Source organism: Calonectris borealis, chromosome 1, assembly GCF_964195595.1.
Source record: "Calonectris borealis chromosome 1, bCalBor7.hap1.2, whole genome shotgun sequence".
NCBI lineage: Eukaryota > Metazoa > Chordata > Aves > Procellariiformes > Procellariidae > Calonectris > Calonectris borealis.
The window spans coordinates 11,389,439-11,415,257 of NC_134312.1; the positions used below are offsets into that span (position 1 = coordinate 11,389,439).

Genomic DNA, 25,819 nt, shown 5'->3' on the forward strand with positions numbered 1-25,819 from the left:
ATTAATTTGACTCTATATTTGATACGTACTAAAATTATTCAGTTGGCAGGACGCTGAAAATAAAATGACTGCTATAAAAGCATTTATTTTTTTTTAAAATGTAAATACTCAATTCAGAGTTCCATTCATTTTCTTACTGACATCCAGTAACCAACTGATACATTAGAAGCATATGGAAACACAAAAGCACTGAAAAAACCTCATATATATTTTAAATAAATAGCCCTTGAGCATGACACACTGACAGTTGCATATAGAAAACTATTTCCCTACATCTGAAGCTACCCAGACCCTATATAAATATTTTTAATATATATATTCTTATGTTTACATATATGAATATGTATATATATTCTTATGCTTAACACTTCTCTGTTGTCTAACAGAAAAGTAAGAATATTTAAGTTCTGAGCCAATTGTTTTCTTATTTTATTTATAACTCCTTTGGTTGAGTTTTGTCCCTAAGAGTAGACAGAAGGATGTCACTTTACTTAAAATCTTAGTGTAGCTGAATGAAGACTGCAGTCCCCAACTGACACACAAATAAAAATGAAGTAAACTGTTTGCAGTTCTGTCACAATCACCTAAGCACACTCGACAGTTTTCGTGCAGCTGGAAAATCACATCTATCGAAAAGGAAGTAAAAAAAGTTATCAGAAGGCAATGCACTCATGACATTATCTAAAATGCTATGAAAGTGCTATGGCTATTAGAAATGCATTTTAGCTGCCTCTTCAAAATTAATTTCCCTCTATCTTTTTCTTAGAAGAGCTGTTCCCATCCTTTGCTTGCTGCAGGCGTATTGCTGAGCCATGTACTTCAAGTGACATCTCATTTTAGTCTCCCTGTCAGGTCCAGCTGTAACATTTAATGGGGCCACAAGCAGTGTTGGAGGGGCTGTATATGTAGTTCTATCAGATTACTTTCCTCAGGGAGGAAAAAAACCCAACAAAACAGCAAAACTGATTTTGAGTAAGGAACTGAGCGTTGGAAAAAATCTGTGCTAATTTTGTATATGATAGCATTCATTTGTACAGAGTAGGTCTGGGAGTGGACTAAAATAAACAGGCAGTGAGACTCAATTGTTTAAAATTTAGAAAATTTCACAGATATTCAGAAATCAAAAAGGGGCAGAAACCTAGAGATGAAAATATAAAACCTTTGGAAATCTGCAAGGAAAGACAGAAAGGAATGACAGAGAAAGAATTTTGATGTCCCTAAATTCTAATTCCATCTCCACATTAATTCTCTAAAATGGCATTGATAGAGACAGCAAGGTTTTATGAAAAACACAGTCCCTAGATACTAGGGCAATGGAAAATACTAGCAACCAATTCCTTTCTATTTTCTATAAGTATGAAAGCAGGCAGGTGCCCTTGTTTCTTGCTGCACATCGGTTCAGGAATTAAAAAAAAAGAAAACTACCTTTTATTCTTTTATCCTGTTGCTAAATCTGTTCTGATGCTTTGAGCAACTTCTACATTGTTCCTGAAAACAGTCTGCCTTCACAAAACAACTGAAGATTGCTTGGCTTTGGCAGTAGGTTTTTGTGTGTTTCATTGACGGTATTTTTTGAAATTAATATCAGTTTTCAGATCTTCAGTTTTCAACAGTTGCAAGAGGAAAAAACACTAAGTTTTATATTTGTGGAAAAAATATTTCTCATTTCTACAGTAACCAGTGCTTTTCAACTAAATGAAAATTTACTAGTTGAGGTATAAAATCTTCCTATGACTATGATGATGAAAAGTAACCGAATGCTGTGGAAAGGAATTGGGATATGTTTGGTTGCAGTGAAATGGGCAGCTAAACTATGTCAGATTTTCTTGAAATGACCTTGTTTCATTTTGTTTTAATGGTTGTTTGCTTTCCTGTATGCATCTTTCAGTGATAGTTCTTGGCATAAACCTTCCTGTTACCTCATGTACATACATTAATTTATGTTCACAAAGCCCTTGAGAGAGAAGCTGAATTATTTCTGCTATGTATTTGGCTTACAAAAAACAGAAAGTAACCTCCAGTTTATTTTAGATCATGGAAAAAGTGACTTAGCCAAGACCACAAAGAACACCTACAGAAGAACCTACTGTACCTGAATTTTAGCTGCCATATCAATTTCCCTTTATTTTGATGGTGAACGGTAGACACATGAAAAAATACTTCATTTATTTAAAAAAAAAAAAGCCTTAAAATGGCACAAATGTGAACTGAAAAGAGAAATGGATTTTATCTGCCTCACAAGGGAGGGAGAAATTGGTTTGGAGATTCATTGCAGAGAAATGAGTTGAGTTATTTTGCTGACTGTCAGTGGTAGGTAACAATGTAATTCAATAAGTGAAGGCCAGGTTTGAATAGATAGAAAATTAATCTTCAGCCACTATATCCTGTGGGATTTTCCAGTGCCAGTATTGATTGCATTTCAGCTCCTGATTTGAGAGAGAAATTGGTTGGAGTTGGATTTTAATTATATTCACATGCTGGATTACTTTTCTTCAAAATATGTATTTTGCTACTTTCCTGAAAACATAGTTTAACTGGGTATTAAAACTGTACCAACCAATGCCACAATCTATCAGGCTTTTGATATAAATACTAGACTAAAACAATTAATAACATTGAGTTTTCCTTTTTAATCTTTCCTTATCTTTTTTTTTTTCTAATTTAGATGTAGGTTAGTTGTAATTCATGAATTTTGTTAATGAAAACTAAATAGTTTTTACTTTATATAGGAGGATCCACTATAAACATCGAATGCGTAAGGCCTGGCACAGCATTAATCTTGCTGGTCAGGAGGCAGTGGCCTAAGTGAGTGTGATATTAATTTGCCTCCAGTGCTTCTGATACTTGCCTGTTACATGCAGAACTAGCACAGACATCTTTAGATTTAATAGCAAAATTAACCCCGTGTGAAGGAAACGATAGAATTTTTAAAGGATTTTGTCATTTGGTTATTCTGGGTTTTGGGGGGCAGATAGATGCATTGGTTCAATATCAGAGTTGTACATGACAAAATACTCCTAGGAAAAGTCAACAACTGGGATGCAGAAGCTTGTAGGTTATTTTATGTAGTTCTGATAGATCCACTGCCCTCTATCAAGGCCACGGAGGTAGATATAAAATGCAGTTCAGCCGGAGCAGGTGAATCAATTAAATTGAGAAAAACACAGTTGAAGAGTTTTTAGATTCAATTTTTGGTTTTGGTATCATGGAATATTGGTAAGAAGAATTACAGATCCAGGTTTTACCATAGTCATTGGCAGGGGGTGGGTGTGTGTGCTGAGTGTGTATGCTGTTAGAAATGTGGGAAGTGTTTGAAAGTTTAAGGCATTCAGGTGGATTATTTAAACCTTTCAGTTTCAACAAAGTTTAATCAAATTTTGGCAGTAGGCTTGAAGCTTCTTCCATAGCACATGAGTGATGGGAGAGGCTGAAAGTTAGTATCTATTACTTGGAATTAAATTGCAATACCAAGCAGAAGAAACATGATAATTTTATGTTCAGATGCTTCAGGAATTTCAATCATACTGTAGTATGAAAACTTCTGTGCAAGACCTACTAAGATGGACCTTATCGTTTACCTCCTTTTTCTTTTACCATGCCTCTTCCCTCCCAAATATTTCTTGTGGAAAATTAGTTGGAAGAAATCTTATGACTCCCACTCATTCTAGTGTTTTATTGTAATAATGTGGCTCGATGGTCCCCAATTCTTTTCTGAGGTGTTCTGTGAAAACATCAAGAGTTTGTAGTCATTGGTACTAATTTCAGAAATAAGAGTGTTAGAGGTTTTTTAAATCAAATGTCTTTCAGGCAGAAGAGAAATTTTCTCATATGAATGATTGATTGTTGAGATTGCATTTGCAGAATTAGACACATTCATTACTTTGAGCAGCATGAAGACAAAAGATAATTCGTGAAAAGAACTCCAGAATTTGCTTAATGTATTATAACATTCCAGTTCTCAGGGCGGGGGAAGGGGGGCAAATCCTGTGTGTTAATGTAGAAGAAATAAACCCACCAAAAACTTATGTAAAACTTGAGCCAAATTATGTTGTCTGAAGCTATCATAATGTTGGTCATTTCAAATCATAGAACACATAAACTGTTACTGATCCTGGCTCCAGTTAGCACACTTCAAAGTAAGCTATAATGATTTGTGGTGGGTTGACCTTGGCTGGTCACTGGATGCCCACCAAGTTGCTCTGTCACTACCCCCTCTATCACTCCCCCTCCCCAGCAGGACAGTGGGGAGAAAAAAAGACGACAAAAAACTTGTGGGTTGAGATAAAGGCAGTTTAATGAAGAAAAACAAAGGCCATGCATGGAAGCAAAGGAAAACAAAAAGATTTATTCTCTACTTCCCATCAGCAGGTAATGTCTAGCCACTTCCTGGGAAGTAGGGCCTCAGTACACATAGCGGTTGCTCCAGAAGACAAACACCTTAATAACGAATGCCTCCCTCCTCTCCTCCTTTCTCTTAGCTTTTATTGCTGAGCATGGCATCACATGGTATGGAATATCTCTTTGGTCAGCTTGGGTCAGCTGTCCTGGCTATGTTCCCTCCCAACCTCTTGCCCACCCCCAGCCTACTGGCCTTTGGAGGAGGAGTTTGGAGAGACAGCCTTGATGCTGTGTGAGCACTGTTCAGCAGTAACCAAAACACTGGTGTGTCATCAACTCCTTTCTAGCTACAAATACAAAGCACAATGCTATGAGGGCTGCTATGGGGAAAATGAACACCATCCCAGCCAGACCCAATAGATGGTTTTATTTTCTGGTAGGTTTAAGAGCATGGAATACTGGATCAAAACATTTCAAGCTGCATTGCACAAGTACTTCCTGCTTTTCTAATCCCCATTCCAAAACTAAAACATTACTGTCTTAGAAGCATCTAAATGCAAAAGTATGATATTCAGAACTCCTATAGCAACATCCATAACAGCTGCTCATTGTGTCCACTAGAACAATTAATGAAAATAATACCACACATGTGAAAGTAAAAGGCACCCTGTGGTCTTAGATGTTCCAACAAGAAGAATGTTTTTAGGTACTTTACACATTTTATCAATTTAGATTATTTAATGCCATGATATACCTGGACTTTACCTGGTAATAGATTTGCTTAAAGAAAAAAGACCATCCCTTACTTTGAGTATTAGGAGTCATTCTTTCCTTTCTGTCTCATCCACCACAGTGGGGTTGAGTACTAAGTAACAACTTTAACTTCTTAGCATAAGACATAGTAGCTATGCTGCATAAAAGTAGTCAAAATTAGTACCCACCTTCTTTTCTTCCAGAAGCTTAATAGACTTGTATTGCGAGATTCATCTCACCTCATGCTAGACAGCTGTGTTTGCAGTCCTCTCCATCTAGGTCAATTGCCTTAGGACTACTTTTGCAGTCAATGGAAAGAAGGAGGCACTTCTAAGGCATGATTCATGTCATGGGAAAATAGGTGTCTAATTGAGATGGGGTGATGAGCTCCATGAGTTGTTGAAATCAGTGGATGTCACTGATTAGATGAGATCTGTCCTTTGTGTTTCCAAAGGAAACCACCTCCTTTAAACCCATCTAAGACTGCTGCTTACTTCAGGCAACATTTGAACCTATACTTAGTATAAAATTTGTCCGTAACCCTGTGATGAAGCAGATGAGGAAACATATGCAGTTTAATTAGATTACTTTGTGGGTAAGTTAAAATTTAGCTGTCTATGCTTTGATAGGAGATAATAGACACAGTGGTAGTATATAAAGAATAGCCTCAGCACACACATGACCAGACAGGTGTTTCTTTGTCAGCACTATTTTTCAAGCATAACACATTTTCAAAAACTGATGACGCTATAGTATTGAAAATATCCTTATAATTGCCTACCATTGCTGGCCTGAGTAATAATTTGGTATCATAGCTGATTCGTTATTGATTTAAGTGGCAGTCTACTCATGCCATGGAGCCTGCTGTTCCAGCTGCAGCTGAGCCAGGTGAAGACATTGCAACCTCCCCTTTGGTCTGCACTACCTCCATGGTTTCCACACTTCATGCAATTTTTGTAGCTGAGTTAGAAAAAGCCTCTGCTTTTCAAGATTTTTAAAAACTAGTCTAAATGACTGAGTGAATTGGAAGGAATCAAGAAGCCAGGGTGCAGACAGGTGAGAGAGGATGGGGACGCAAGGCAGGCAGGTGGTGGTGAGCACCTTGAGTGTTTGGGAACCTTTCCACCCAGGCAGCTGTAACCAGGGGAGTACGTAAGATTTCATCGAGACTTATTATTAAAATAAACCACTGAACAAAAACTGTGTCCATCAGAAGTTCTAAGAGGACTTAAATTCCTTTCTTTGTCTGGAGGTGCACCACTGTTTCTCAAAAATCTATTTATGAAATGCATATTAGTGGTATCATTTTAAGATTTGTAATTTACTATACAATCTACAGAAGGAAAAAATGAGATATACAGTATTTATATTTAAGATTCAGTACAAATTATTACACGTAACAAAAGGTAAAGTATTTGCCTTACATTATGGGTGTAAAAATTCCATGCAGTTACGAAATTTAGGTGTGTAATGTGTTAGGCTCTCACTTTTCTTTTGCAGCTCTTCATTTCACTGAGTTGCATTGAGTACCTTATAATTCAAAATGAAGTATACACAAATATTTCTGGACCTGGAGCAAAAATGTGTGTTTCTACACAAATGCAGAATGTAGCTAAAAAAGAAAGGCTATCAGTCTGCAAATGTGAGTGGAAATGTTTTTAGCATACTTTGTAATATTTTGCCCTTTACATGTCTTTCTTTAAAAAGCCTGAAAAGAATGACACTGAATCTGGCAGCCAGAGAATCAGACCAGTATTTGAAGAAGATCCTGTTTTCCGACGGCAAACATCTTACCAACATGCAGCAGTCCACATACCAACAGATATTTATGAAGGCTGTAAGTAGCATGTGAACAAAGTGATTTTATTTTAATATTAAGTTTATTATTTGTGTCCCATTCTTAAAAACAAATAACCTCCAAACACAATTTTCATCTCCATTCTTAGTACAAATTTGCTGATATTGCCTTTTTTTTCTTCTTTCAATAGTACTTCAGATATGTGCTCTATTAGGCATATGATTCATCTTATGAATTAGTAGGAGCCATAGTTAAATAGATCCATTAGGACTGGATCTGACTTTCAAAAGTGGAACTGGAGGTGAAACAAAACTCTTACATATTTTAATTTTCTTGTGTTCTCATTCAATACAAAAAATTCGTGACAGCTCTTCTTCACCTGGTTTTGGCCTCAGTCAGAGATTAGTACTGAAAACATTTTTGAGTATCCCAAAAGCATATACAGTTCAGGCAAAAAACATGCTGTGTGAGATGGTAGTACTTACATTGCATGTGGTGCAGTTCCAGAATTGCAGTAACAGACTTTAGCAGAGAATTTTAATAAATTCTTTCTAAACTATGTGAAAAATTATATATATATATGCATGCATATACTGCTGAGGATTCTTTAATTGTATTTCAAAATTAAGTATTTAAGTTATCTTTCAATTGAGAATAACTTCCTTTTTCTGTGCTCATCATCAAGAAAAAATCATCATCCAATAAAAAGACGTTTCAGCATTAAAAATGGCTGCATGTTTTTAAAAACGGGGAAGAAAAATGAAAGAGGATCTGTATTTTTTGTTGTTTTTGGTTTGTTCTTTTTTTTTTTAATTTAGGGTCTTAATTTCAAGTATGCAGTCTTTCTCCTCTTTCAAAATCTCATCAAGAGGAAAGAGACCCTAATGTGACCTGAGCTCTTTAAAATTCATGGCCATGGTTTCATGCGGCTTATATAAATGACACGGGGATGAAAATGGAAATGTCAGTATGATGGGGGAAAGAATCGTAGTAGCTCGTATTCTTATATGGTGTGCTTGACTGACAGATCTAGAGGATTATTCTGGGATTCTGGCTTTAATAAGTGGTAAAGTGCACCTTAATTGCAGGATTACAGGGAAGAGACAGGCCATTTCCTCTGCTTTTGTTTGCAGAGTACTGATACTTCATTGTTAAAATGTTATAAAAACTTGCCTCCAAACATTAGGATATTTGTAAACACCATGTGAACTTTGATATAAGATTGTCATCATATTAGTATGTAAAAAGTTTTGTTGTGTTGAATTTAACATTTCAGATGGTGTTCCTAAGGACACTTATGTCCCTTAAAAATACATGCTAGGTAATGTTACTGTACAGCTTGTTAACCTAAAAACGAAGACAGGCTATGACTTCATTAAGAAAGGTACAACTTTAGTATCTAATAAAATGATAATAACAGACAGAAATGTACAATTTTTGAGAGAGGTAACTGCATGTGCACCATATATGGTTCATGAGAAATTCATGATTCTCTGGGTCTGGCTATCATTAACTACCAGAGATGTGGAAGCCTAGAAAATTACAGGGAAGACTGTAATTCCGCATCAGCAAAATCCTCTTGTTGGGTAGCTAGGTAACTTTTGGTTACAGATGGTGTTTTCAGACATAACAGCTTGAGAATACCTAAAAACCACAGATTTTGTATCAATAAACACAAAACATCACCAGGTTTATTTTACAGTAACAAAGTTCATGTGCCATCACTGTGTTTCAACACAGTGAGCAATTGGAATGTAGTCATTCACCAACAGATTTCCAAAACTAGAGTTTAATTTTCTTTTCACAAGCAATATTATCCGCGAGCAATTTTTATAACCCTAAAAAAAGTGATAATGGATCTTGAACACTGTTGTCATTTTTCTTCCTGTTCACATGAGCTAAACTGTCATTTCTTGATAGATGTTTCAGTGCCCATTATAGTAGGGAACAGTTATACACTTTGAAAATAATATGCAATAAATCTGCAATTCCTTGACTACACCACAGTCTGCTGGTGAACATTTACAAAACAGATATTACAACAAATCCTTCTGAGAAACAGTGGATGAGACACAGTTTACAACTTTTTATTGCTTGGAAGCTGATTTTGTTGGACTGAATTACGCCTTGGAAAGCAGATTTCGTTTTTTCCCCCCCTTATTGTACATGTTTTTTAGGATGCCAAGAGAAACAAAGAATTGCTATTTGGATCTCACAGAACAGGTTTCAATAACTAGATATTTGACTTGCCTACTCTTCCTTGAGATTGGTTTTCACTTCTGTTGCCTCTTAAAGTAGCAGGTTGTTGTCTCTAGGGGAGAGGGATAAATACAGTTAGAGCCATGCACGTTCCTAAATCTGAATTTTTACTTGGATCTGTTGATCACGCTTTGTCATGTTAATTATTTTTTTGCTGTATATATTTGGGAATTTGAGAATCACTGACTCTTAAGCAATATGTTATCCATGGCAATCTTTCTTCCGTATTCAGATTTCATTTTTATTGCAGTTATTAGTTAAATTTTTTAAAATATGAACCAAATATTGAATTTCTGTTATATGAAATTCTGAATGCGTGGATCCATCCTCCATCTGCCCCTTTGAAACTGGGAAACTGGTTTAGCCAGTAACTTTCTACTGGTGTGCCAACTGATTAAACCTGACAAAATAGTATATGCTTTAAAATATTTTTTGGTTTCCTACATATACAGTGATTTGCTTATTTTGAAATACAGTGATGAGCTACTTGTGAAGTAGTCCCTTTTATTTCACCATAGAAATATGTGACAAATCATTACAAAATATCCATTCACTACATCCAGGTTATTACTTTGTGGTTTATTTGATTACAGAAAGAAATATTTTGAAAAGTATTTTTGCTTTCTCTCCTCTGTATCTAGTGCCAAAACCTTAGAAGAGACAGGGAAAAGTCTACAGAGTTAATTTATTTGCCTGTTTCTGGGGATTACAGTCCCACTGCAGGAGAGGCCAATCCCAATAAAATAGACCCAAATCAGGCTTTTAATTCAGTATTTTTCAACAGTTCCATTTAGGTTTTGAAATAAAATCAGAAACAGAACAGACCCTCAAGGTCGCCTTTCTACCACATGCACTGGGAATTAGTCATGTGCCTATCAGTAATAACAGAAGTTTTACTTCTAAATCCCTGTAAAACTATACCCTGCTTACCCCTAAGCAGAATATGGGAACTGCAGACCAGAAGTAAGAGGAAATCCTCAGCACAAGGCAAGTGAGGTTAATCTGCCTAGTGGATACCACCACACATTGCCCTCGCTGTCTGAGATGCATAATGCACCATCTGCTACAATGGTTGCTTGAGATGTAAGTCTGTACTTGTGTTACAGTTTTAGGAAAGGTGTTAGGCAAAGCACACAAACAAGGACTGCTTTTTTTGTGTGGTTACTCCTGATTTACTTCCTCTAAATCAGAAATTGAAATATTGCTTCCACATGTCACTACTTGATTAGCATTAGAGAGTTGATTGAAGTGTCAGGTTGAGAGTAATGCGTCTTGAACATGATGACACCACTTTGAGTATGTTTGGACAGCTACCAGCAAGAAAAAAAGGCTTCCTCTGCTCAGAATCCATTAAACCAGTCATAAATAGAGTTACACTTAATTGATGGTTCTTACAGCTTAATAATCATAAAATATACATACATCCTTTTATTGGGATGTCAAAATTTTGTTACTTCTTAAAATTTCCTAAGATGTACATTATTTTTTCATAGCAAGTTTGGTAGTGGACATCAATTTTACCTTTGTTCTAGTGCATCATATATTTAAATAATCAGTTGTTGGTAAAGTATTTTGACATAATAGTGCTTAGTAGTAGGGGGCAATCAAAACTTATAGGAATAACTTGAAAAATTCTGTTTTGATGTTACAGTGATTTTTATCTGGACTGGAATATTATCTTTTTGACTGCAGTTTTTGTACTATTGAACAATTTCTGAATATCTTGAGTATCTCAGGCTACAAGTTTGAAAGGAAGAAATATTCTTTGGGAAAAAACTTACAAATGCTGGGAGATGAAACCATGGGGGCAAGAATATTCCCCCTCAGAAAAAAACCCAAAACAACTCCAAAAAACTAGGAAAAAGTGCGTTGTCATTTATTCATTGAAGAACTTATGTGTGGATAATAAATAAGTTTTATTCAGGATTCAAGATATTGATAAAGTGTTGTGTAAATATTTTGACATGCTACATCAGCATTCCTGAAATGACTAAAGGAGCAATAAAATTTTTTTGTGCTTTTTTGTATTTAGTTTAAATAGCAATAACAGACAGGCAAGACAGTTTTATTAAATTGCTTGGTTCGAAATATGTTAAGATTAATGCTGTTGATATATTTTGGTTATAACTGAGAAACTGAAGTTATTCAGAACTATTTTTCCCATGGTTTCTTCTAAGGGATAAATGAATAGTGTTGTTTTACTACCGCTTGGATTGAAAAATTATGGTTTCAAGTCTTTGATCATGTGTGTGGGTATGTTCACATCTTTAAATTTGGAAATAGAAGTTGGATTATATCATTATGTATGTCTCATGCAGATGGCATGTGAGATTACTGTTTGTTCTAATTTTTTGTTTAAAATACATTTTCAATGATTTTAATCAGTGAGTTATTTGTGAAAACATGTAATGAGTGAAGTGGACTTTTAAATGAATTTTCAGTGTCAGGCGGTTTTAAATACCAAACACTATGGCTTGGGGTAAGTATAAAGCAAATGTTAGTTGCAGCTAAGTCCCTAAGTACTGCCTGGTTGGTTCAATATTAAACCTGGAAGGAAAATACTGATGCAGAAGCTTAAGCAAAGAACTCTAGGGTCAGTATTGCTTTTTATGTTCTGAAAATTATGATTTTTTTTTCCTCAAGAAGCTTACTAAAGCTCCCTAAATGAAAATCTTTTTAAATAAGCAGCAAAAAGAAGTAGCTTTTCTAACTTGATGAAAATGCTTGTTTCTCTCAGAATTCAGAAGGCCAAAAAACTTGAACAATGTCCCCTGTCATGAGGAGGTACTTGAATTTTGGTACTTGGATTACATTAGTTTTATTGGATGGTCTCAGCATATTTACCTGGCATCAACTTTATCATGACTTCTGTCTTAAATTATCAAAATTTAAGATAATAAGGCAAGATAAAGAAAGATGGGCTGGTAACAAACCTTAATTTATTCCTTCTCGAAAGACTAAGTTTTGACAAAAGAAACTAATCCTGTATACTAGTTTTAGATAGCAAAAACCAATAAAAAATACCAAGCATAGAGTATTGTTCTACCACTCTAGGTTATTTTGGAAGATTCCTGAGTTATTACAAATGGACACGGTGTTGCAAGTTAAAACCAAGAAATTGTGCCACTACATTGTCTTTTTTGTTGAAACAAAAATTTGCTGGCAGTATATTTGTTAGAACAACTCTGGGTAGATAAGAGATAGAACATTGTGATATCTCTGTAGTGTATGTGTCTGCTCATTTTTCTGCTGAAGCTGAGACCTGAGGGGTGCGAGAACTGTGGGACTAGAGAACAGAAAAAGCAGGACCGTATCTCTAATTTAGTGGTTTATGTGAAAGACCTTGGTTCTCATTCCTGTCCCATAAACTGTTGTGTTGTTAACATATCAGGTGATTATTGAGGAGACAAAAATAGAGGAGACAATACTCTACTCATCCATAGAGTAAGAACTGAAACCCACTCTGGTCCCTCCCAGAGAATCATAGAATCATAGAATCATAGAATCATACAGGTTGGAAAAGACCTCTAAGATCATCGTGTCCAACTGTCAACCCAACACCACCATGCCCACTACACCATGTCCCTAAGGGCCTCATCTACACGTCTTTTAAATACCTCCAGGGATGGTGACTCCACCACTTCCCTGGGCAGCCTGTTCCAAGGCCTGACCACTCTTTCAGTAAAGAAATTTTTCCTAATGTTCAATCTAAACCTCCCTTGGCGCAACTTGAGGCCATTTCCTCTTGTCCTATCGCTAGTTACTTGGGAGAAGAGACCAACACCCACCTCGCTACACCCTCCTTTCAGGTAGTTGTAGAGCACGATGAGGTCTCCCCTCAGCCTCCTCTTCTCCAGGCTAAACAACCCCAGTTCCCTCAGCCGCTCCTCATAAGACTTGTGCTCCAGGCCCTTCACCAGCTTCGTTGCCCTCCTCTGGACGCCCTCCAGCACCTCCATGTCCTTCTTGTAGTGAGGGGCCCAATATCCTGACTGTTCTAGATGCCCTCTGACAGTGATATTGCAGGCATTACTTCTTTTTTCCCTGTAAATGTGACTTATTTGAAACTGTAGTATGAGGGGTTATTTGCTTGAATTGTGAATCTTTCTGTGAGTTACTTCATGCCATTGTGCCCTTGGCACAGACCTGAAAATGCGAGTCTGAAGAGTCATAAGTTGCATTGGATCTTCAGCGCTGGATCTACAAGATGTGTATTTTGGAGGTCTCAAGTGTGTGGACAGAGATAATAATCTACCTACTATGCTTGGTTTTTTTATGATACAGACACCATGGGTAGAATTGGTTAGATACATATTATTTTGAAGGTACTAGCTGTAGTAAGGAATTAGCAATGCAGATTTAAATCAATCTGCCTGATAATGGTGCAACGTTATAACACCATATTCTAGGTCTGAATATTAGTGAGTATGTTTTGGTCTGGAAAGTTTATCCAAGTCTAACTGATTATTAAATGTAACTTAAGGTTCTTAATGGGAAAATAGTGGCAAATCTAAAATAAAACTTACTTTTTTTATAATTCTGGGTACTCCTCCAGATCCAGGTTGTCTTACCTTAAACATTTCAAATAAACTTTTCAAATGTTTCTGTAAAATAAAAAAAAAAAAAGAAAAAATCAGAAGTAAATTTAGAACCTTAATGCCATAGACTTTCATCAAGATGTAATTTTATAAACACTAATTTCTACTGAAAGTGGGTCTTTTGAAATATTTTACCTCTGAATGTCAGTAAATTTATTTGAAAGGAATCTAGAGTTAGCCGTTTAAAAACAACTTATGACTGATTTAATTCTTATTTGGTATGTATTAGTGTGGGAGGTGACTGAAAGATGGCTTTATGACATTGTTGACACTTCTTAACACTCAAAATGTTTTCTGGAATGTTAGTTTATTTATTTTTTTAAACTTTTTTAAAAAATAGGTTCTTATTTAGAAACATCGGGGGAAAATTACATAACATAATAGTTTGTGCCTAAAACATTTGGGATAATGTTTGACTTTTACTAGTTTTTGTTATTTGCCTGAAGTTGGAAATAACAGATAATTTTTAATTTTCTACCTGGTATTTTGCGTTAAAGAGTTTTCTTAGCTAACACATCAATTAATTCTGCACCATAGAGCTATATTTTAAATATTTTAAATCAAATCAGATCATTTAACTTTGGGAAATAAAATATGATATTCCAGCACAGAGACCACTTAAAATTCACTAGCAATTCATGATGGGGTCTTTTCTTTTTCATAATGAAGCTTTTTATCCTATAAAGGCATTTGTTACAGGGATGCCAAGAAGCTGCAGGGTTGACTTTCTGATCCTTTTGAAAAAAGTTATCTTCATAACTCATGGTAGTGCTTTTCTTTTACCAGTGCTTTTCGTTATTTTTACTTCCAAATAGTTTTATTTTACTATGGAACTAATTTTGGTGGAAAAAAAATACTCTCATTTCTATCTCCAACTTTGTTTTATGGAGTAAACATATATAAACATATATTTTATGGAGTAAACACTGCACTTAAGTCTCCGTACCTCCATGCAAACATTCTAGTTTTCTCTGATTCATTTTCAATCATGCGTCCAGAGAACCCCAAATTTCATGGTTATCATCTGTACTTCAGTCAAGAAATGCTCTGAATAGTTCTGTCTCTTGATCTTCTAGGTTCCTATTTGTCAGCTGCAGAAATTTAACTTCTGATTGATATCCTTAAAATCTTTTTTTCACCCTACTTTCCCTTTATTGAATAAACTGGAGGTATTTAAAGAGATATTTAACCAAAAAAAACCTCAACCCTGTCTTGTTAAAACATAACCAGAGTCAGGGTGCTTTACTGACACAAAATTCCCTGTGAAAACCAAATTCCACAAAACCAAATCACATTTTAGTATGTTAACCCTTATTTCTATTTAAATGCAATAAAATATATGAAGAAAGAATTTTTTTATCCCATTAAAATCATGAAATGGGTAATTTCTTTCTTTTTTTTTTTTTTTTTTTTGCTTTTTCTAAAAAAGAAGCAAAACTAAAACATTTTGAATTTGGGTTTTCAATAAAACAACATAGGCCTCAGCCATGGCCCTAACAGGTTGCTCTGGGTTTTTTTTCAGTGATCCCTTTGAGAGCAATCAACTACCAGGCTTTCTATATTAAGTCATTCCTGTTCTTTAACCAGAAGTTCATCTGCATGAGTCTCTGACATGATACAGTCTTCCTAAATACTCAAAGGATATGGTCTACTACTTGATTAATGTTTTTAATAATATGATTATGAAATGTGAAAAGCCATACCAGAAGCCAAACCCATGATAACTGGTTAAATTGGTTACTATGGTTCTGGCTTGAACAAAATAGAAATCCGTACAATGAAGAGACTTTTAAGGCCTTTTCTCTCCAAAGTTCTTTCGTTTTGAAAACTCAGGGGTTTAGGCAGAAAAGTGCCACAACACCTTCGTATTCTTATTTTTTTCTTTTCTTTTTTTTTTTTTTTTTACTGTGCAACATTAATTTGCATAGTTTGTAATAAAATGTGTGAAAAATAATTTTCTGGTAAATTAAATGCTGATTGTCATTCTCACTTGGTGTGGCTGCTTTTCACTGCATATTTTTTAACCATCAAATTAAGCCAGAATTATCTTGGACATTATAGCAGGTCCCAAGATTCCAGTGTCTGTTAGACTGCTTGACTGAGTAATAAATGTTTAAGCTGTGCGTACTGCCAAAATCTATTTTGGAAGCCAGATAATTACTGCTGCTCCTCAGATCCCTTTCCATTCCTTCTGCAATATTTTTTCTCTTATGCACAGCTTGGAATGACAATTAATATTGAATCCTCTTGTACCAAGAGGGGAAAGTTGGCTCTCAAGTAAGGATGGCCATGTTCTTCTGGTAAAAATAGCTAACGGTGGCATTTGCGTTTGCAATACAGACTGCAAAGCAGAGCACTGAATGTCAGTAGATCTTTATTATTGGACATATTAAAAAAAGAAGATTTTAACGAAGATCTTGAGAGACTGATTGATTCGTGTGTGTGGAATTCTCCCTATGCAGAAGCTGGTGCAAGGTTTCTTTATGTTACAAATCTGGCTTAGCTTTTCAAAACAGGTTGATATGCGGTGTATACATTGTCCAATTTTTGCATTGGTTCTCAAGGAAGGGAAAATGTCATTTCAATCCTTTATTCAGCTACATCACCTAAAAGCCTCTGTCGATGTGAGGGATGGCAATTGTGTTCTCAAACCTGCTCTACAGTAAGGGAAGACCATCAGGAGCTTACTTGGGCTTTCTGTAAGTGTAAAATTCACAGCACATATAAGTCTTTTAGGATTCACAAGAATTTTTGTATAATTACTTCTTCAAAACTGTTTCCAGACAACTATAAGGAAGTGTGGGAAGAAATATTTGTTATATTTGCAAGCTCAGAATGAAAATAAATGTGTAGATGTGTTTCAGTATGTCAAATAAGTGGATATAATGAGCTGACTACTAAGAAAAATGTGCTAAATTGCTTTAAGTAATTAATATCTAACAAGAAAATACCAATTTGTGTGAAGCATTTAATGGGAAAACAAAAAAAGGTGTTCTGTCTAAAGGACCTTAAAACCTAGTTTAAATGGAAGTGTGAGGGGTTTGGGAATATTCCTCGGTTACCCTGAGAGTCTGTCAATTCTTTTTTCCTCTCTCCTCAAACAAGTTTCCCTTCTTATTTCATACTCGGTTGTTATTTTCAATTTCAGTATGTTGAGATGTGGGGTAAGGAAAGAGGAAGGAGAGGAGAAGGGAAGGAGAACTATGACCTACCCCCTTTTTTTACTCTTTCTCTGTTCTCACACAAGCTGCCAACTATGCTCTGAGCTGTAAAGTTTACACCCTCTGTGACCCTGTGCAGAGCCATAAAAGAGCTAACATGACTGTGCAGGCAACTTCTACCTCCACCCCTGCATCTCTGCAGCATCCAATGGTGTTGTCTAGGCTGAAAGTGCACGTGCATAGCACAAAGTTAGGCAAATCCTTAAAGATGAGGACAAGATGTTTTAAACTCAGTAATATATTGTAAGCTGCATAAAATAAATACCATATATTGCTAAGAACAAGTGCCTTGATGCATACATAGATAGCAAAAATAATATATCAGAATAAGAAGAGTTTGTGTTTATTCTTTACTTGGCCTACAAAAATTATGAGGAAGAAAAATAAAAATAATACCTTCAGACTGTCAATCTTTTTGCTCTGGAAATGTGAAATACCTCTCTACTTATTAGGATTTTTAGAAATGTCTTGGTGGTTTGTCTTGGTTTTAATATCTAAACAGTTTAATATACTTGTTATCAACAGAGTGCTGAAAGGTTTCCTTCTGGAAAGAAATCTGGTTTTCAGTTTTGCAGTATAAAAAGAAGTTTGAAATTTGTAAAACCCATTATCAAATAATTTATCCTCACATTTCAGAAGTCTTGTATTTCCAGCCTGTGATACCACAGCTGCAAATTTTGCACTGTTGATGGCAGCCTAGCCATGAGTTATGACTTTTTTTATCCTCTACTGGTTAAAAATTATATCCCTGGGTTATTGGACTTTGCAAGACTTACATGATGAATCCTTATAATCCTATACTCTAAAAATATTTTATTAATTTGATTCTTTCAGGACAAAATGAAATAAAGATCTTAAATTATATATGTGCAGGAGATAAAAATTAAGATTTAAAGTATTTTATTCTGAAAAAGACTAACGATGGTAGATGATATATTAAAAAGAAAGATAATAAATATGGGCACTGTTTGAAATATCCCTATTGATAAATTTAGCTGGGTTATTTACCAAGAAACTGCTTGTCAAATGAGCAGTGGATGAATGGATTGGAATATATCTTCTCTACTATAATTTTAGCATCTGCATTACCATATTATCCAGCACTGGATCCCATCCATCTATGGGACCAGATGGGATCCACCCAAGGGTAGTGAGGGAGCTAGCAGAAGTGCCCACTAAGCCACTTTCAATCGTTCATCAGCAGTCATGGCTAACCAGGGAGGTCCCAGCTGACTAGAGGTTAGCAAATGTGACGCCCATCTACAAGAAGGACCGGAAGGAGGATCTGGGGAACTACAGGCATGTCAGTCTGACCTCAGTGCCATTATGGAGCAGATGATTTTGAGTGCCATCACACAGCACATACAGGATAACCAGGTGATCAGGCCCAGTCAGCACAGGTTTATGAAAGGCAGGTCCTGCTTGACCAACCTGATCTCCTTCTATGACAAGGTGACCCGCTTAGTGGATGAAGGAGAGGCTGTGGATGTTGACTAGACTGTCACTGACTGTGACTGTTTACTAGACTTTACTAAAGTTTTTGACACCATTTCCCACAATGTTCTGCTGGAGAAACTGGCTGCTTATATCTTGGATGGGGGTACTCTTCGCTGGGTGAAAAACTGGCTGAGCCTGAAGGGTTGTGGTGAATGGATTCAGTTGATGACTGGTCACAAGTGGTGTTCCCTACGGCTCAGTACTGGGGCCAGATCTGTTTAATATCTTTATCAATGATGTGGGCGAGGGGATCTAGTGCATCCTCAGTAAGTTTGCAGATGACACCAAGTTGGGCGGGAGTATTGATCTGCTTGAGGGTAGGAAGGCTCTGCAGAGGGATCTGGACTGGCTGGATCGATGGGCTAAGGCCAACTGTATGAGGTTTAACAAGGCCAAGTGCCGGGTCCTGCACTTGGGTCACAACAACCCCAGGCAATGCTACAGGCTTGGGGAAGAGTGACTGGAAAGATGCCCAGAGGAAAAGGACCTGGGCATGTTGGTCGACAGCTGGCTGAACGTGAGCCAGGAGTGTTCCCAGGTGGCCAAGAAGGCCGATAGCATCCTGACCTGTATCAGAAATAGTGTGGCCAGCAGGAGCAGGGAGGTGATCGTGCCCCTGTACTCGGCGCTGGTGAGGCCGCACCTCAAATACTGTGTTTAGGTTTGGGCCCCTCACCACAAGAAGGACATTGAGTTGCTGGAGCGTGTCCAGAGAAGGGCAACGAAGCTGGTGAATGGTCTGGAGTACAAGTCTTCTGAGGAGCAGCTGAGGGAACTAGGACTGTTTAGCCTGGAGAAGAGGAGGCTGAGGGGAGACCTCATCGTGCTCTACAACTACCTGAAAAGAGGTTGTAGCGAGGTGGGTGTTGGTCTCTTCTCCTAAGTAACAAGCCATAGGATGAGAGGAAATGGCCTTAAGTTGCACCAAGGGAGGTTTAGATTGGATATTAGGAAAAATTTCTTTCCTGAAAGAGTGGTCAGGCCTTGGAACAGGCTGCCCAGGGAAGTGGTTGGGTCACCATCCTTGGAGGTATTTAAAAAGCGTGTAGAGGAGGTGCTTAGGGACATGGTTTAGTGGTGGACTTGGCAGTGTTAGGTTTACAGTTGGACTCAATGATTTTAAAGGTCTTTTCCAACCTAAATGATTCTATGATTGTAATTATTATTATTTTTAAAGGAGTATCACCTTCACAAATGGTATGCTCAGTTTTAGTTTTGAAGTGAAGGAGATAAATAATGAAAGGGAACAACTGGAGGCAATTTTATATAGGCATATGTGGATTTGAATATCCTTAGATACACATCCTTTTTGTGTATATGTCTAAAATTTACAGTCTTTAAAGTTTATAACAACATGCGGAATGTAACCTAAGGACATCGCTACTATTTCTTTATTTATTGCTACCTGACTCACTGATTTGATTGGTCCACTTCATTATTTCTGCCATATGAGTGCATTTCCAGTCATAACTATTAAGAAGGAATAATGTGTAATTTAATAATAAGGTGTTTCTCTGTCAATACATAAATCACAGATTTTTTCCCATTATTGGGGGGGTATTTTGTGAAGTTTGGACAGCATAGTTTGAATGTAGGCTTTTCTATATGTGTGTATTTATCTATGTATATGTATATATATGTATATATAAAGATATTTAAATAATACTACTGAATTACTTTCAATTCATACTATTTTCAAATGTCCATTTGAGAATAAATTACGTTATCTTCTATGCATAATTTAGATATCTTACATCAATTAATTTGAAATTCAGGTTAGATTACTACGTTCTTATGGTCTTGCACAATGCACAAATATCTTAGTTGCTTCTTTGTGTCAAAAGTGCTTTATGCCAAATTACATATGGTTATTTCTCTGTCTGACACTAGTTGCTTTCAGATTACTGTTTCTACCGATAATAACACTTTGGTTTTACTGGTCTTCTGTCTTTCTTTCCCTGGGGTCTCTCCATCCTTTAGTCTGTACTTGCCTACTTTCCTTCTTGTTTTCTATGAAGCTCAGCCCTAGAAAATATTTAGCTTTTTTACAGTTGTACAAGCATCTATTTGAAAATTATGTCCACCACTGATTAAAATTCAGGTTTTACTTCTACTGTGGGTTCTTCATAAACTGCAGATCCCAAAATGCACCTTACAAACACAAAACCTATCCATAAAACAACCATTTATCTTCATGATCTTCTCACACCCTTTTTCCTTTCTTTTTGCTGATGGGGAAGATAAAAATTAATTCTCATTTACTGCAGGGTAAGTGCATGCAGGCAGCCAGTTACCATTGAGAAACTGGTCTGTAGTTGTACAATCAGATTCCAGTACACTGCCTTTAAGATCCTTTTAAGCCTGGATATTTTATAACTGGCACATGATGCAAATGTTCAGTTCAGAACTTCAGTTCTTTGGATTAGCTCTGGTCTTCCATCCTACTAAGAAGCCTGCACTCATAATCTGTTTTTTTTCTTCTACTCTTCATACAAATCTGAAGTTCTTCCTGTCTTTTCTTTTTCTTTCTGAAGATATTTTTGTCTTCTTTTTTCCTTTTTCTATCTGTTTATTCTCATTTTTCATGGATTCGGGTCTCTTGACTGCCTTTTCCTCTTTTGTGTTTGAGTCTGCATTTCCTCCATTTTTTTCTGTTTGCAGGTAATTTATGAATATTTTTCTCATTCCATAGTGAGGATTCTGTATTCCCCAGCTCTCTTTCTCTTCCAGGAGTCAATATGCCCCTCTGCTTTTTCCTCACCGTCATGTTTTTTTAACTTTTAGGCACCTTATTCACAGCTCGTTCTTCTGATCCTCTGGTTCAGCAAACATCTGCATATCTTCAGTTATCTGTCCTCTGTCTTGCTTTATTGCCTTTAGGATTTCACTATTTCTCTAAGTGTATCTCTAGTCATTTTTCATATCCCCATTGGTTAATATTCCACAAATAAATAGCTTTTGTCATACTTCCGCTTATGATAATGGACATCTTGCAGCCTTGGCATCCTGTCATCTTCAGTGTGTCCTTTTCCCCTGGAGTCCCCTCTCCTTTCTTGGCTTCTCTTTTGGATTTCTTTAATAGTTGGTTATTTTACAGGATATAAACCTTAGAAAATATAAATAATTTTAAAACAATATTCCTTTCTGTCCTTTTCTATACAAATATTCATCAGTTTTTTCTCCTGAGATAATTTTCACTGAAAAAGTGTACTGGAAAAAAAACCCGGAACATTATCCAATGGATATGTTTACATGGATTTACACTGAGTTCTGAGTTAGTTGAAGGAAATTGAATAAGCTATGTATGTGTTAATGTGCATTTGTGCTTGAAGTATCCGTTTCTTTGCAGGACTTCTAAGCTCAGACAGGGCATTTCATTCAGACCATTACCTGCCCTTTCTGTTGGAGCCAGCCCCTGCCTGGCAGACCTCCTTCAAGTAAATGCACAATTTTTCAACCCATACAAAAACAATTAAGTTAAGCATCTGTTTTAAAATGAGACCAGGACTTTTCCATTAATCAACATGATAATGTTAGTTACCTCTCTTAAACAAGGTCACACATCTCATTGCAGTTAAACACACCACTCTTTAAAACAATTATCAGTATAACTGTTCATTCTGTAGGAGTATTTCATGGTAAGTTATTTATATTTTTTTAACCTTTTGGCCTGATCACGTGAAAGGCTGTGTGTCCTTGGTATCCATTTATTTCCAGTAGCATTTGAAAGCACTCAGGCCCATTCAGGTCAGCACCTTACTTTATGATGTGGAAAAAGAATAAATAGTTGCTGACCACAGGAAAAAGAGTGAGAAAGGGGAGGGGGCGGAAAATCTAGACCTTGGCCTTCTCAGTTGGCAGCTGAAAATCAAAAGCACACTTGGGTAGCTCAGCACGATGGGTATAGCAAGTGACAGACCATTCAGAGCTGAGGAAAGAAGATAATGAAACCGTAAATTAGAAAATCTTCCAAAACCAGCTGACAGAATGGCTCAAAACAAATTAAAAAGAAGTCACATAGAGCTTGGCAAAGAGGAAGCAGAAATAAAGATTGGGAATTCAAAAAGGCAAGTACATCTTTACAGCCTTGCAATTTAAATGTTGACACTTTACCACAAGAATGTGTTTCCAGAGATGCATGAATTTGTGCTGGTTAGCTACGTGAAGGTCCAAAGAGATTGTAATGTCAGTTGGTATGTTCTGTTTTCTGTATACCTAGCAGGATGAAAACAGATTTTTGTAGCAACACTATGTCAGTAACAGATGTTTGCAAATTATTTATATTCCTGTGGTTCTTTATGGAATAACAGTACTGATATTCCTTGTTAGAAATGACAAAATAGGATTATATGAACCTCGTTCATAGTTAAAATGCTTTCTTGGGACAGTAGAAAATAAATGATGTAAGAAGGAAGTAGCATAGGGGCTACTGAGCTGGGGGGGTGCCAGAAGATGTTGATTTAGTATTTCCTAGTAATCTTTTCTTCTGGGGATAAGAGGAGGCTTGGTTGTTTGGGCTGTTATTTTGCTTTATTTGAAATACAAATGTCAGGAATGAACACTTTACTATGTATCTGACTGAAGTTTCTGCACAGTCAGCCTGGACATACCAAATACCTATTTTGTACATTGCTTCAGTGTGATTTTGTTGAATCCAAATAGCAGTGCTCAGTTCCTTAGACAACATACTGAATATCAAATACTGTCAGTTTTGTTGCTAATTTGCCAAGGCTCCAAATAAGAACATGTCTACATTTGGCTCTGAATTTTACTTTCTGTAGTTCAGAGGACCTAGGTTTTTACCTTCTGCTTCTCTAAATGAAGGTGCTCCAAAATTACCATGCCTGAATGAGACACATGTAATGTAGAAATTACTTAGTGATGAATCAGACCCAGGAGATACAGTGCAGTGTTCCCCGTGACTCTGATATTTCTGATACTGTAAAACTGAAATACAATCTCTAAAAGAATTGTGTCGTATCGTTATTTCTCAGAAAAAGAGCCAATCACTTGTTCAGCTGTAAATAGTGTAATATTCTGGCGTCAGCAGTCTTGATACCAATGATGTTTGACAGAATTTCTTTGTGACTAAGTAAGTTTTTTACATTTAATAATTATGCAGAGAAATACTGTCTGTGGTACTGCCTGTGACACTCTCTCTCATCACTATGTGATGACTGAGTTGTGAAATAACATTATCAACACATTGGAAATTTATGATATCTATCATTGGTAGTTATAAAGTACCACTAGATTTTTATACAAATTATTGACTATTTATTTTATCATCTAATTAATTATTACAATTCATTTCAGTATTTAAACAAGAATTTTCATTAAAATTTGGATGTATAGATTACATTTTAGAATAATACATTCACAGACACAAAAAAAGTAGATAAAAGAAGCAGCATAAAACTGCAGTCCTGCAAGGTCCTCACCTGCAAATCTTATTTTGTCACTATATCACACTAAATGCCTTAGATTTTTTTATATCTTGCAAGACTTAGCATATCTTTACTAATTTTGCAATTTCCTAATCAAGTGACTTGCTTCCTCACCTTCTTACACAGTATTTGTGGCTTGATCTAAATTTGCATTTTGACAGTATTTTGCTCAGCAGCAACTGCAGGTTAAGTGGGTAGTTTATCTTAACATGTTCTCAACTTGGCTATAACACTAAATCTGATTTTGTAAGGAAACCTAAAGATGTAGATACAGTGAGATTATTCATTAGCTCAAACTCCCTTTATCTTGTTGAAGCCAGTGTACTGATTTTAGTTGGACTAGGATTTCACCTGAAGCATCTAAATAATAAAAAAAAGATGCTAATATTTTCATACTAACATATTCTCTACTTTTCCTATGAATATTTGATATACTGAGAACATTAAGATAGTCACATTTGTAGTTAAACATATAACAGAAAAATATTAAAAATTCTAAAATAGTGGTTAACGTAATACATTGCAGTTAAATTGTTGGATGCTTTGTGATAGTAAAATAATAGGCAAATCAAATTATTTCCTGTTGACTACTTATAAATGAGTAGGAATTGTGTCCTAGAAATTCCATTAGTTCCAGCTTGAATGTAATAACATGGACAGTGAATATATGAGATTTCCTTGAAGGATACCTGCTCTATATTTAGAAGACATCGGCTGAGAGATACAGAGTGTCACTGTTAAATTATCTCTTTATTAAATTTAAATTTCATTTCCTGCAGTTCTCACCAGTATGAGAAATTTACATTACCTAACCAGGAAAATCTTTCTGCTCTGAAAATCTTAATGCAATGTGAAAACCACGTTTTGACATACAGGCTAGATATTTGCAACATTTATTGTTAAGTCAACAAATGTAGATGGTTGTTGACTTGATTTTAATCATATTGTTTTTTTTCTGAAATGATAAGTATCTTTTTGTTCACACACAGAAGAAGTGCTTGACGATGAAATAGTGTTAGCCCACATACTTAAGCAAATGTGTTTGCCAGTGGACAAAAATATGGTAAACATCACTTCATGTTTATAATGTTAATTTTAATGAATTGGAGTTCTTGTTTTTGCAGAGATCTGTCATGCTTTTTTTCTTTAGATAATGACTTCCAAAAATTCTTGTAATTTTTAACTTAAAGATTTGATAAAGTTGTACATAAAAATGTCTATTTGTGGTTATTTATCATTTCATCCACCATAATGCATTTTTTCCTCTTACCCACCCTCCATATGTACCTCAGAATTGGTGCTGATTGCCATGTGTGAAGAATCTGCCAATTCAGACTGCAGCACTCGATCATCTTATGGGTCCTTTTTTAAGAAGGGGGGAAAAAAGGAAAATGTTATTTCAAAAATAACTATAATTAAGATCTTAAATTCTGTTTTATGGTAATTATTGCATAAACCTACGTGTAGGATATAAGTAGGAACAAGTCTGCATGTTGTTAGTCCATTCTCTGAGAGTAATAGGATTTTGGATGTGTCTAGCCTTTTTCTGTCTGGTAGGAAGATTACAGTGTGCAGACTATATTTTCACAAAAAAAGTTTTGATTCTATATAGAATAGTTATTTGACACTAATATGGAATGTTTTGATGTCAAAAGTGGGCTAAGTTTCATTCAAGCATATTTTTCTGGAAAAGTTCTTATTCCTGGGACTTCTTGTATAAGATGACTAAGATTCAAGAATATAGAAAAGGAAAATGTTGCAAGCAACTATGTTGGCCACAGAATTTTGTTTCCCTTTATCCCAAATACCATCCTTATCTCTTTAAAATATTAAAGAAGCATTTGTGTGAAGAGCATTACAACAGTGAACAGGTAGCGAGGTGCAAGCCCATGTAGATCAGTAGGAAAA

At 35.9% G+C, this 25,819-nt stretch overlaps 1 protein-coding gene across 2 annotated transcripts in view; it reads left to right on the forward strand.

Annotated features, from left to right (window-relative positions):
- The window catches only part of CACNA2D1 (calcium voltage-gated channel auxiliary subunit alpha2delta 1), a 436,751-nt gene that overhangs the window by 247,688 nt on the left and 163,244 nt on the right, over positions 1–25,819 (forward strand). For both annotated transcript variants that reach the window (XM_075144442.1, XM_075144450.1), the window contains exon 6: positions 6,799–6,928. In XM_075144442.1, coding sequence (XP_075000543.1) covers positions 6,799–6,928 — 130 coding nt within the window. The remainder of the gene's footprint in view (positions 1–6,798; positions 6,929–25,819) is intronic.